The sequence below is a fragment of the Anarrhichthys ocellatus genome, unplaced genomic scaffold, assembly GCF_004355925.1.
Source record: "Anarrhichthys ocellatus isolate YVR2014 unplaced genomic scaffold, GSC_Weel_1.0 scaffold31, whole genome shotgun sequence".
NCBI lineage: Eukaryota > Metazoa > Chordata > Actinopteri > Perciformes > Anarhichadidae > Anarrhichthys > Anarrhichthys ocellatus.
In genome coordinates, this window is record NW_022280061.1 from 2,168,119 (window position 1) to 2,182,386 (window position 14,268).

General features: G+C 42.7%; 2 protein-coding genes across 2 annotated transcripts in view; both read right to left on the minus strand.

Moving 5' to 3' along the window:
- The window catches only part of prkacab (protein kinase, cAMP-dependent, catalytic, alpha, genome duplicate b), a 12,695-nt gene extending 3,944 nt beyond the window's left edge, over positions 1-8,751 (minus strand). Inside the window, exons 1-8 of the mRNA XM_031864512.1 lie at positions 8,048-8,751; positions 6,320-6,381; positions 5,688-5,816; positions 4,549-4,647; positions 3,177-3,259; positions 2,831-2,957; positions 1,328-1,423; positions 407-529 (exon numbers count right to left, since the gene is read on the minus strand). Of these exons, the coding sequence (XP_031720372.1) occupies positions 407-529; positions 1,328-1,423; positions 2,831-2,957; positions 3,177-3,259; positions 4,549-4,647; positions 5,688-5,816; positions 6,320-6,381; positions 8,048-8,093 (765 nt within the window). The 5' untranslated portion in view covers positions 8,094-8,751. The remainder of the gene's footprint in view (positions 1-406; positions 530-1,327; positions 1,424-2,830; positions 2,958-3,176; positions 3,260-4,548; positions 4,648-5,687; positions 5,817-6,319; positions 6,382-8,047) is intronic.
- Positions 8,752-9,957: 1,206 nt separating this feature from the next.
- Positions 9,958-13,874, minus strand: asf1bb (anti-silencing function 1Bb histone chaperone). The gene is made up of 4 exons (XM_031864713.1): positions 13,568-13,874; positions 12,811-12,926; positions 12,492-12,668; positions 9,958-11,044 (listed from the first exon to the last, which is right to left on the minus strand). Exons 1-4 carry the CDS (start codon positions 13,674-13,676, stop codon positions 10,847-10,849), a joined length of 600 nt encoding a protein of 199 aa, XP_031720573.1. The 5' UTR covers positions 13,677-13,874; the 3' UTR covers positions 9,958-10,846.
- Positions 13,875-14,268: the final 394 nt, after the last annotated feature.

The following is a 14,268-nucleotide window of genomic DNA, read 5'->3' on the forward strand; positions in this document are numbered from 1 at the left end:
TTGGAACAGACAAAAGAGACAATTGTGTAGAGCAAGCAAATGAGGGCAGGGGGGGCACCATGCAAAGTGCACCTTTTTCATGCATGTGTGTGTGCGTGTGTTACTTTTGTGCATCTGTGTGTTCCCCCGTGTGTGCACCACTGACATGCAACACAATAATTACAAAGTGTGTCTGTAAATGGAAGCCTATTATGACAGAAAAGAGATTAGATATGCTGTGTTCATCATGTAGTGCAAAGTGCCTGCCTTCAACATGTACAGAGGCTTGACCCAAAATTGAAAAAGCCACTGCGGAAAATAAAACCTTCAGAACAAAGTCATGGAGGTGGATGAGGGGCGGGACCTCCGAAGGTTACAAACAGACACCGAATGAAGCACAGAGTGGTAAACAGAGAGTCCGACTCACCTTCCCTGATACGATCTTTTCATAGATCTGGATGGGCTGGTCAGCAAAGAAAGGCGGGTACCCTGCTGCCATCTCATAGACCAGTACGCCCAGCGCCCACCAGTCTACGGCCTTGTTGTACCCCTGGTGGACAGAACGAGGACGGAGGAGAGGAGAGACAAAAAGAGAGCTTTATAGACAACTACCTTTTTAAACCTTAATTCATCATTCACGCATCCTTTCCTCGGTTACGTCTCATTTCTTATCCCGTTCAGATGTTCAGAAGGAAGAGATATGATTGTTATAAACAGCGTGTCGAAATATTTTTGTGATGTTCTACTGAGGATGAGAAGCATTCAAGGACGTCTTACAGAGAGCGTTCTATCGATACAGATGTCGTGATGATTGTTGTCGCGTGTTACATTTAAACAGTATGTCGTCTTCTTTTATACAGTCAAAGCATCTATTGAGGCTTTTTGACTAAAGCTTTGAATTTCTGTCGTCACATATTAAGACATAATCCCTGTTAAAGAAAAGAAAACATGTGAATTTAGTAACGATTTAGAATACATGTTGACGTTGGGACATTACATCATTCTGAGTTACTGGAAATGTTTGAATCACAGGAGTCGGAAACTGTGTTTAATAACAGCATGTGGCTGGTTTCAGGCCACATTAAGATGTACTTAGAGTTGTGCTAGTTTCACTGTTTACGTCTTGTTAGGAGGAACATTTGAGTTGCGTGTGCTCTATAGATGCTCCTCAAACCCACATGTGTTACAACTCTGCCAACTCAAATGAACAACTATCCTGTAAAGAAAGTGTTGTAATGTGTTTTTAACTCTATGCAACAAGTTGGTGTCATTGTTTGTTTAAATGCAGAATAACTTGTTTTTGAAAGGAAAGTTCACAAGATAAAAAGGAGGAACAATGGCGGCTCACCTTGCTGAGAATAATCTCTGGGGCTAGATATTCCGGGGTGCCACACAGTGTCCAGGTCCGGCCCTTTACGCGTTTGGCAAAGCCAAAATCTGTCACCTGAGAGAGGAAATGAAAGGGCATTGACAAACAATGAGTAGAGTGCCCAGCTGAGTTTTAGTGCATGACAGGCAGAAATAGACAGAGCCAAAGAGATGGAGCAAGGCCAGGATCTTGGGGTAGCAATGGGACTTTTCACCGGTTTATATTTCACTGTTCACCACTAGAGGGCAGCAGAATCTGTGTCACAAGAGAGACTCGGTGTGACGGCACACTGCTCGGTAAACACAGATCATTGCAAAACACACACTGCCATCATAGTTGCACTCTCTGGGTAGTTGTTGATAGTTTCTAGACGCAACCATGTCTGTGTGACATCACAAATAAAGGGGTGGGGTCAAGCCTTTTTTGGGACAGAGTATAACACTTCATATCCTCCCTGAGTCACGACACGTTACAGTAAGAGCCCACTCGAGCTAGCAGAAAGTGCTAATGTTGCCTTACATTTGCAGCTGTATCTGTGCACTTTATAGAAAATAAAATATAAATTCACATAAATGTTAAAATCTTGTAAGACAGCACACAAAAAGCAACACTGCTTTTTTTGTATAAATGTTGATGTGCTTTGTTGCATCAACATCAGAGATTAGCTGGCTAGCTTATGAGGCTAATGTTAGCTGCTGCACATCAGAATGTGATTACTTGGACAATAAGTATTAGAGCTGCGACAGTTGAGTTGATTAACAAATAATTCCATCGACAGAAAATGAGTCAGCAACTATTTTGATAATCTATTCATCAATTATGTCATATTTCAAGCAAATTTGACAAAGATTTCATGTTTCCAGATTCGTAAATGTTAGAATTTTCAGCTTCTCGTTGTCGTTCATTGTAAACTGAATATCTGGTTTTGGTCACACAAGACAGGATGTGTGATGACATCACGTTGGGCTCCAGGAAATTGTGATGGCAATTTTTCATAGTATTGGGATCATTTAAAGATTAAACAGTGAATCGAGAAATAATCCTGCAGATGAATTGATAGTGAAAATAATCGTAGTTGCAGACCTTATGAATATGAATTCATTTAAGTTTTTCACTGTTCAACCGTCCCTCCATCTCTCAAATGCTGCACAGATGTTCACAGATGTTTTAGACAAACTAAACCACGGGTACAGTGCCCAGCCGGGAAATCAAGGGGGGATTTGGCTCTAGGGCGAAAATCTGAGGGGTGAGGAGAACTCCCAGCAAACACACACAGCTGGGCCAGTCTGCATGTTTAGAAAGCCCGAAATCTCAACAGCCCCCGAGACTTCACAAGAGGGGCCGACCTTTTTCACCATCTGTCGTGAACTCCCGCCGACCTTCAATGATTAATTTAGGCCTCATGTGTGCGTTTCAAATCAAACGAATACATAAGTACGTTATGATTAGCTTTTGTACATCACTGCATCAAGTGTCCGTTACCTGTATGTAGCCCTGCTGGTCTATGAGCAGGTTCTCAGGTTTCAGGTCTCTGTAGATCAGGTCCAAAGCGTGAAGATACTCAAAGGTTAGAACGATCTGAGCGGCGTAGAACCGAGCGTGAGGCTCACTGTGCACACACAACCCCAACCAGAAGAGAGCAGTTTAGTGGAGTGTACAGTTCACAACATAGCTAAATAAATCAGAGTCGAGCTAAAAGAGAGCAGAAGAGAACAGAGCTGTACAGAATAGAATCAAATAGACTATAAGAGAATAAAATGGAGAACAGAGATGAATTGAGAGCACAGAGCGCCACAATTTACCTCTGCATGTGCCTACAAACACTAACCTAAATCTGCCAATTCTCCGTAGATGGGAGAACATCTCTCCACCTGGTACATACTCCATCACCATGTAGAGGTTAGTGTTGTCCTGGAGAGGACAAGACAGAGGGCCCGTTAGTGACACTCGCATACAGACACATATTAACGTACGTAAACACACACACAGGATGGACGACATGAAGATGGTATTTTGTGGGTGAATATAAATAAATGAACTGACTTTTATTTCAGGTATTACCATAAGAAAAGGCCAAATGTAACTGTGTCTATCACACATTTCTATACGTTGTTTTTACATCCTTTAACAGATGTAAGTACGGTAACACTAGCTTTACATTATTCTCGGTTGACGGCTGCAAATACAACTTACTGTCAAATAACCTGAACCGAGCTGAGCCAACATGCGTTTGTTGTTGACTCTTCCACGAGTGTGAAGGACGGGACATGTGGACAGGAAAATGTAGTTAATAGGTTTATTTGAGGCTTAACCTGAATGAGGCTTTAATTGGAGTATGGCCATCAGCTGTGGTTAGTCTGTACGAGCACAACCAGCCTCCGACAGAACACGGCTGTGAACATGCTGAAGACTGTGAGGCTCATTTCACTCCATGTTTGCAGATAAACACCTGATAGGATTCATTGTCAATGACGATGGGAGTGATGATATGGAGGAGATTGTAAATGAACAGATCACTGCATCAGGATTTACAAGTCAACACAATTTAAGAGAGCAGTTTATTTATAACACTAGGTATATATATATATATATATGTAGTTATATATTCTTGATGTGGTCTTTAACCAGAAGAGATCATATATTATTAAAACTTAAATGATTCATTTGGAGTGTTCAAATTGCATCGTCTGCCTGTTATATGCTTTATACAGAGCTACTGTAAACTGGGACGAAGTGAGATTGTTAATTAAATGTTTTGATTTTAGAAATATGACAATATCAAAATGTGAGTGAATATATTTCTAGATTATGATTTTATCTTCTCAGTTTTGGTTATTCTTTGATATGACACAAAGAAATAAAGCTTAAAACTTCAAAGGCAATGCTTTGGCCCTTAGCTTAAATAGTTAATAATCCACCAAGTTAACTAAAAACAAACGCTTTCATACAAATACACAAAAAGAGTCATCAGCAGTACGTGATTCTGCACAAACTGTTCACTTGACAGAAGTCAACTGGGTGAGCCGGGATATCTTTTATTTGTTTAACGGACCACTTTCATGAAAATGTAGACAAATAACTTAAAAGCTGGAATGGGGAAATGGGGCTAAGTAGATGAGTGGAAAGAAGGAAAATCTATCCAGTCACTCATCGACACACACACACACACACACACACACACAATCTAAAATTGCCCGTACCTTGAACGAGTACTCTAACCGCACCAGAAAAGGAAAGCTGACAGCCTGAAGAATCCTCTTCTCATTCAGAGTGTGCTCTATTTGTTTGAGCTTCACCACCTGAAAGCCACAAACAGAGAGAGGACAGTTTATACTGCATGTGTGTTCGTGTAGCTACCCAGGCAGCCCATTCATTTCTATTCCTGATGATAAAATAAACAAATAATACATTTAGTTATATGATATTAGTCTTATCATAAGATATGATATAAAGTACCTGTTAATAATGTTTTTTACACCATCACAGTCTATACTCGTGTATTAATACCTTATATTAATACCTTAGTTTTCTAACAGCAGCTCTGAGACAGTCTGCCTCCTTCAGGCTCGGCAAACATCTGCGAGCGTCTACATTCAAAGTACATTTATCTATTTTGTTTGTTCTTGTTCTGTGTATATGTTCACCTGGGAGACGACTTATTCAACACACACCTGCTTCTACGGTAACTTCGTACACCAGAAGTCTAACCTATACTGACAGGTACAAGATTTTCAAGATGTTTGAAGATTTATTCTCGTGAAATTGGCAAAAAAGTACAAACACAAGCTGAAACTTTGGAAACACATCAAGATGGGTGTTGCAAATATTATTATTTTTCCCACTTTTGGTAATCAGGTACACTAACATACAGTAATCATGGTGCAACGTGGAAATTGATCTTTCAAGTGTTAAATTCACTGGATCAGCCAATGAAACAGACATTCTCATCTTTGTATTTTATCTATAAAAATATGTATCTATAATATGTGAAACGCAGGCGCAAATGAATTCTACATTGGCTACTAAAATGACTCTACTCGATGTGCATTAAGACGACCTCAGCTCTGCCGCTCCGGTCGATGTCTGCTTCAGCACAAGCTTGTTCAAAGAGGTTCAGTGGGGAAAAGGTCTGCACCTGTGTTTGAATCTCTGCATCTTTGCACCAGCACACAAAGAAGGAGGCATTTTTTGTTAATATGCACGAATGTTCGGAGCCTTGTGAGTATCGATGTGACATTTCCGTATATATTTTCAATGAGCATCCTGCAGGTGTGTCCTTAAACAAGAGTCACGTTCAAACAGCCTCCGTCCCACCTGGGCCCTCCTGACCCAGACTGACCTTCTGCTTGTTGAGGATCTTCATGGCATAATGCTGTCCCGTTTCGTTGTGCTTCACAAGCATCACACGGCCAAATGAGCCCGTGCCGAGGGTTTTCAACCTCTCAAACTGCTCCAGGCCAGCAGTGTTCTGAACAGACGAAACAAAAAAAGGGAGTTGATTGTTGTGAAAATGGGATGGTGAGTGTTTTTCTAATGTGTCCTGTATGCTGACATTTACTATCTATTCTTTAGTATGTTTGTTTTTGTACCGGTAAGCAAATGCCCGAGTGTATGTGCATGATTTATGTTCTTACTACGATCACAGAGAATATAATGTACATCAAGCATTATGAATTTAATTATACATTTTTAAACTGAATCATCACGCTACGTATTTTACAAGCCACTTGCTTTATTTCACTGTCCAAACATATATAAATGTCCATTTACCAACAGTGGTAGGTGGGGTGCACAAATGAATATGGAAAACAAATGCATTACAAGAGGAATAGTAGCGAACACACCACATATACAGTTGATATGTTTGGTCACACAGCATAGGAATGTGCGTGTTTGCGTCCAAGACCATTCAGAAAACATTCACATTCCCGCTGCGTTCGATGGACGTCACACATGCATCCAAACACTAACCTGTGCAGGGCTCTCCCACTTCTTTAGAAAGTCCTCTTTGGCTTTAACAAGGAACTCCTTGACTGTGGAAGACAAGATCACAAGAAAAGCTTCAGAGGTGTGAGCAACAAGTGAAAGAAGACAGAAAACACAGGAGGATAGCTCCTGTGTTTTCTGTATTCGACTGCAGAGAGGACATGTATTTTCAGGAATGCAGCGCAGTTAAAAGTACATAGAAAGAGGGAGAGTAGAGAGTGAGACAAGCTGGCATGCACTGTAGCTCACTGTGACAAACTCAGCTGTATTGTTTGAGATTAAACTGGCACCTGTTGGAGGAAATATGTAATGCAATGCCTCAATGTTAACCAATGCGATATTTTTCATGAGAGCCTAACTTCCTGTTAAATGCCTTGATCTTCCAAACTCCACAGTCCAGGTTTGCACCACGGGGTTTCTATCAAAGTGTCATGTGAAACCTGCAGACGTAAGAAAGCTCCCACCACAACGGTTTCACTAAACTGAGGAGCACTCTCCTGACAAACAACAACACACAAGTCGTGTCTAATCTCAGCGTAGAGCCCCTTTAAGATAATTCTGGGTTCTGTATGTAAAGAATCAGCACATGTTGTATCGAGGATCATTTTCCTGCATTCAGAAGTCTACAAGTTGACTAACTGAACAGCACAACACAGTTTCATCTCAAACAGAGCAGCTGAGGTGGATGCCAGCTCGTTCTCTCCTCTCCCTCGTGTACTTTTAACTAGGTTCTAATAACCTGCTGGGAAAATATAGTTGAGTTAACTAGTAACACTTACTCACCCTTGAGCAAGGCACCAAGGCAAAGATGCTCACTGACCAAGGGTACATGACATGTGTGATGCACTCAGAGCTTCTTAAACCATAATTCATACACTCTTTTGTCGTCCCTGTCTCCTTTTCTTGGCTGTTTGTTGAAAAGTATATCTGGTTGATAGAAAACTGTTTGAATACCAATGCATGGTAAAAAGTCATGGTGAATAGGAAAGCCCCAGGAAATGATTACAGTCCAGTGGCCTCTGACTTTAGCATACTCTCATCCCCGTGCATAGCAGCAACTTCACATCAGACTGACTGTTGGCTCAGGGTTGGCTGAACTGAGACCAGTTCAGCCAACCCTGCACACTTCCATGGGTTCACGTTAATTAGATTCAGCTCACCCACACACCGTTTAAGCAGCATCTCTTTTCCAAAAGGAGTGGAGCAACAGGCCTGGAGTGTTTGGGACATATCTGACACTTAGTGTGTTGTGATACTGGCAATATTTCAGTACAGGGAATATTCCAAAATGCGTGCAGTGCACAACTGCTGTTGGACGCTGTGCAGCTCACACAGAGCTTTGTCTGTGAAAACAGATCCACATCCGGCTTCATCCTACCTCAGCATCCACTAAAATCACAGCCAAAGGTCCAAAACTGAACAGTACTTCTGAGCCTCGTCTGAGGAGAGACTCCCGATTCATCGAAATGTACACACATACAATGCTTTAATTTAAATGTATTACATGTATCATCTTGGGACTTGTCATGGACGTGCTAGTGGATCTTAATGAATGGGAAAGCAAGAACAGGCCTCTAATTAACACCGTATGGCTTGTTATGTAAAGCTACCACAGCCTGTTGTATCACACCGTTCTTTGATCATTTCATGAGGCTGCAGCCGAGCAGGTGTTGCTGAAGAGTGATGTGAAACATTACTGGCGATGGTACCCACCGCTTTCCATCTCGCTGCCCTTCCTGGCCGTGGGCGCGTTGCCCATGATGACAACTTGTCAACGGGCGATCCGTGGCTTTTTGGCCGCCCTACAGTCTTGCCAAGCCGGTAACTCGATTAGGTCCGAACGGTGTTTCCTAAATCCAGCTGTAGCAGTCACCAAGCGTTGCGAGGTCTTGATCTTTAATAGCCTGACAGCTGCTGATGCGGCGAGACGGTACAGTGGAGCGGGCTCACGCGCTCCACGGCCATCAACCACCGGCGAACGAGCTCGAGTTTAAATCCACGGGGAGCTATCGTTGTGGTGTCTCGGTCGCTGGGGCTTCACTGGACTGCCAGGCCGACCTTGTTGTCCTGAACACGGAGGATCCAGTCTTCTCCTGTCCCTCCTCGCAGCCCCCTCCGCGCGAGGCCCCCCCGGCTCCCCACCTCTCCCCCAGCCCACAAATAACCAGCTATACCGACGGCGGGGATGCACTGTTCTCAGTCGAAAGACTGCCGCTTTTCGTCACCGAACCCAGATTTCAAAAATTAATCCTCTGCGGGGTCCGACAACGACGCGAATTTGCCCAAATCAACATTGGCCCCCTGTAGCCTCGGAGACGGGCGAGATGACGGAACTACAGCCGAGCGAACATCCCGCCTACTCGCCAGAACCGGGGTTGATTGACGGCTAAAGCGAGGCTACTGATTGGTCACCTATCTACGATGGTGCCCCACGGAGCGCTCTGATTGGCCTTTGAATCTATCAACGACGGCAACGTACCGCCGCCCTACAAATAGCCAGCGACGGGAACGTCAACGATTATTTTCCTCTCGACGACGTCCGCGCCCACTTTCTCCGGTTGCTCTCCTCCATTGGCCTGTCGCGGCCGAACCGTGGGAATCTCGGTGAATGCGAGGATATCTATTGGCCGTTAGGATTGGCCCCCTCCTTCCAGAAAAAAAAACCTCCCTCCCCACGCGCCATCACCCCCCGCCGCCGAGCGACTGATACACGTTTGGCTAAGTGACGTCAACCGCGAGCTATTTTTAGAAATGTTGGTCAGAATATAACGCACGCGCGGCGCAGTCTGGTTGGCAGGACTTCTAAACAGATCGCAGACGGCCGTGCATGGAAGGAAGAGTTTATCTGGTGGGAAATGAATCACGAGAAATATATATATATATATTTATATATATATTTTACAATCGGTTGAGAATGAAAACACGCAGAGCCTCATACTATCTGTGTACCAACAACCTCTACAGTCAGACTGTGTTCCTCGCCCCACATCTGGTGTACCTACAGGGCGAGTGCAGCAGATGCCCAAGGGCCCCTATTAACAGGATCCTCAAAAGGCAACATTTCACATAGATTTGCATCTGAATGTCTTATTTCAATAATAATTTCAGCTTGTGTTAAATAAAAAAAACTAAAAAAAACCTGAATTTAAAAAGGAAATAGTACACAGGTGGTTAAGCACACATTTGCATCAAATTCACATATTTGAAGAACCAAACGTTAAAGTATTCATTGTGCAGAACAACACATTTCAGAACAAAAACAAATGACATTGTTGGATTATGATCATTGATGAACTCCAATATGTACATCAATTTAATGTTGCAGCTGAACAGTGTAGACGTGTGCAGAGCAGACCGAGGGAACAGACGGAGGAGCTGGTTGCTTCAACTAGGAGGTGAAATGGGTGAGAGCAGACAGCCCCCCCCCTCCCTTGCGCTTCAGTTGCCAAGCAACATGAGGCTAGAGTGAAAATGGTGGAGTGAGGCTGCTGCATTTTATGAATGAAATTGGAAAAAAAGAAAGAAGCCAGGGGAGGGGAAAGCACACTCTCGCTAGTGTGCTTCCTTCCTCACTAGTGAAGGTGGAAAGCAGCTGTGTAATTAAGATGTGGCGATTAGTAGCACCAGGTCCACAAAACAAACTTTATTAAGCCCATCACAACCCCCATCGTTACAAATACGGAGGCAGAGAATATATAGTAAGTACAAAAAGAAAATGTGCCTTCCCATCTTGGAGACAATATAAGCACTGAGAAAACATTATTTACATTAAACCTAAACAACTCGACTGTAATCCAGAATCCAGTTCTCCTTCACCTCCATGTTTTGTGTATCATTAGAGACAGACATTATATGTCACATTATTAAAGAACAATAACTGAACTGGGGCCTGTTTGAAGAGTTATCTGGATCACTCAAGGTTTAAAACTCAAACACAAGCTTATCTAGCTAACAGTAAATAAAGCTAGTTCTTGCAACAGGCCCCTGAACATGACACACATTTCAAACCCTAAATTGTCCTACTCCAAGATGCTACACATTCACAACAATGAAACGCTTTATTATAAACAGCTAGCACTGCCCATATCTTTGATCAGTGCTCAAGAGGACACAATGAACAGCACAGTATGGGCACCACACAGGTGAACATCAGCGTGTGAGTATTACTTGCAAATCTCAGGGCTGTGAGGATATGGCGGTATTAAAATCGCCCCACCCCGATGACTCAAAACTTTCCCTGGCTCAGCTTTGACATTGTCTAAGACGGAGCTATAGTAAAATAAGGCAAAGCTGGTTGTGCAGGCCTGTGTGTGGTGAGAGAGAGAGAGAGAGCACAAACAGACAGAAACAGTTTGTAACAATGCCAGAGTCATCCCATTTGCGTATGCTGTATAAAAATAATGTCCTCGATACATCCACGGCCTTCTTGTCCAAATGTGTGTTTGAAATGTGGATGAGTACATACGAGAAGAACCTCTTGTCCATTATCTTAATCTGATGATTTTTTTTTTTTTACATGCAGTCCATGGAGTTGTCCGGCATCAGTCCAAGAGGTGGCATCTTTCCTGGTATACAGGACGGAGGGAGCATGCCGCTGATGTTGGGGGACGGGTCGACATTCTCGCTGTCCTCCATCTTGTCTGCCGAGCCCTCCCAGTTGATATGGAAGCGGGTGACACGGGGGTTGGAGGCCAAAATATTCCTCAGGAGCTGAGAGAACAAAAGCAACATTGGTGAAATGTCAGAATTCCTGTGAGTGGTGGAGATGTCCTGACTTTTAGTCCCAAATATGGGTCAAGTTCTACCAAACCTTTCCTTAATGGAACTAAACAGCATCTGTTAATTAGGCCCTCCGTGTCTGGTTAACACCCTCGTCTGTCAAACTCCATGCCCCCTGCTCGGGATGCAGGCTTTCAGGAAAAGAAAGTGCAGTCTCTCAAACTGAGATGAGAGAGAGCGAGAGCGAGACTAAACCAGAGTTGGTAATTGTTGGAACAGCAGAAATACTAACCAAGATGGTTTGGGAGATTTCTATTTTGTGTTGAGTTTGAATGAAATGGGTTTTACGATGAGTTAACGACGCAATTTAGCCAGTTAGTCCGGTGACAGAGAGAAACGTGAATTCAGAAGGCGCACAGACAATTGTATACAGAATAATATTGAAAAATTATTGGAAAATTCTAACATGGTGTTGTCTCCAAATTGCTATTCTGTAAGGGTGCACAGATGTATCTGTCCAACATCGGTATCAGCTAGCTGCCAAATTGTTATTTGAAACATCGGTATCGACCCATAATTTCACGATCGGTGCAAAACCAAAGATATTTAGTCTTTTCCTTTAGAATAAAGAGATGACTACAAAAAAAATATTCTCTCTCTCTCTCTCATGTTATACGTCTTTTTTTAATGCTACTGTTGCCTGTTCTGCTCCACATATCTGGAACAAAGTCACAGAAAGCTGCAGGTCTGCAGAGACCCTCAGCTCCTTTAAATCAAGATTGAAGACTTTTGTTTGCTGCTGCCTGTAATTGAACCAGATTCAAGGATATTAATCAATTTCCTGCATTTCTCTACTGTATTTTCTTTCTTACACTGCTTTTTAGTGTTTCAATGAATGTTCTTAACTTTTTAAAATCTCCTTCTTTTGTCTTGTGTTTTGATGCTTTTAATGGTTTTATGTGAAGCACTTTGAATTGCCTTGTTGAAATGTGCTGCTATACAAATAAACTTGCCTTGCGAATTCTATTTCAGATCACCAGAGGGCAGTAGAAAACTGTGCATGTTTCAACAGACTCTTATTTCACAAGGATGATCATAAACTAGTCAACTCATCAGATGTGTTTAGTCATTTAGTCTTTTTTTCCATGCTTCATGACTTATTTTCAACTTCTGAACACATCTCTGGTAAACAATATTTGAAGTGGTGATTCTTTACAGATCTGTCAATAAAATAAACTTATCGATTAGTTGACAAAGCTGTACGAGTGTTGGTCAACCAAGAATTCCTTTGGTGAAGGACAGCCCTGTAGTATACATGAAAACAAATAAAATAGAAAAGAAAAAGAAGCGCTAGAAAGATAAAATGTATCACGATTATTATGCTGCCATTCGTAACAGAAATCAATAATGGTCATCTCCGAGTGTGTGTGTGTGTTACCTGAGCGTAGTCTGGTTTGAGGGGGGGGTTTTCCCGTAGTTCAGGGTCTGTGTATTCATTGTTGACATAGTAACCAATGCGGATGAACTCCTGTCCACGGTAGGTGCAGGTTATAAGGACTACAGTCACTCCTACAGCGTCGCTCTCTGGAATCAGCCCGGTGTTAGGAGCATCCGCCTGAGGGGGCAGACAGGAACACAACGAGGGAGAAATCAAATACATGTGTCCAGCTTTCTTTGATTTTCAGGCCTAGTACTCAATGGCTTCTGTGGTCTAGCAGTATGACATGAGCGGTAACATGCGACCACAGCTCACTGACCTGAAACACAAACATGTGTCTGCCAGCCGGGACCGGGCCAACTAGAACAGAGTCCAGAACCTGGTCATATTCCTCGCTCTCAGCCGAACCCACGTAGATGATCTTCCACTCCAGATCTGATACCACAGACACACAACAGAGAGACATACCATGTATTTATTTCTGTTTGTAAGGAATACGAGTTACACACAGTATTCATTACTGTGCTTTGACAAATCAGCAGCTTTTTATACATACGTTTAAAGCAGAACATGTAGACACTTTGAATCACTCAGATTGTTTTGAAATTACAGCTCCAAAGGTTAAGTGGTACTCCCAGTAGCAGACACACGCTACCGCTTCCTTGTTGTCTCTGCCCGCGGTTCGCGGCAACTCGTTAAACTGGTCTGTTGCTACAGTAACATAACGAGATCAACCAATCAGCTTCACGCAAAAAAACTCCGAAGAACATCCACGAACCAATCAGCGCAAGCAGGAGGCGGGGCGCTGAGCATAAACGCGCCAGCGCCAATTTTCAACAACTTGTCAAATGAAATATCACTATCCAGCACACAAAGACAGCTAACACGTTAGTATATCGTCGAGCTACACGGCACGCTAATCTATTACTTGCGATGCACCCCATCTACCCTCAACGTACAAGTTACCACTGAAGCAGAATGCGCACAGAGAGGTAGCTAGTACCAAATAGCTAACATACAACAAAGAACAATGAAACTGGCATTACACGTTAACGTTAGCTGAAAACTATACCCACCTTCCGGTAAATCCTCCATGCATTCAAACGTTATTTCAAACTGGAAGGGATTTCCAAATGGGCTCGGGTTGTCCAGCACAGCAACATTTAAGACTTGTACCTTGGCCATAGCGGTAATCTTCTGAGGCACCTCGACCTGGCAAACTAATGCGCTCTTCTCTTACGTGAACAAGGTTTAACGAGTCACTCGGTGGTTTAATGTCGCTGTGTTCCCGGACTTTGAAGTTGCCTGTCTTCAAGACTGTCAGTTAAACTTTGATTATTTTCTTCTCTGAGAACAGTAACATGACCTAGTGGCTGGAATACAGGAAGTACGTCACTTTCTTCTTCTTCTTCGCCGTCTTTATTTGTAGCATTTAGCTACGCGCTGCTGCCCCCCAATGTTCATTTGTTAAACAGCAGATCAAAATAAAGTACTCACGTTCACATGACTTCACCAGGATGTTCAGTGTGTGTCACTTAGGAAGTTCAAGAGTTAAAATTAAGGATAAAGCTGTATAAGGAACTTTCCAGGATATTTAAAGTGTCACTGTGGGTTCTTATGAGTTAAATATCCAAAGGTGGTTTAATCTTTCAGGATGAATCTTGAATCTTTCTGTTTTAGATGATGTAGTTGGTGATTAGTTGGATCATATGGACAAGAAAAAACATAAATAGAAGGAAGTCACAATTCTGACATACAAGCGGTGTAACTGAAAATG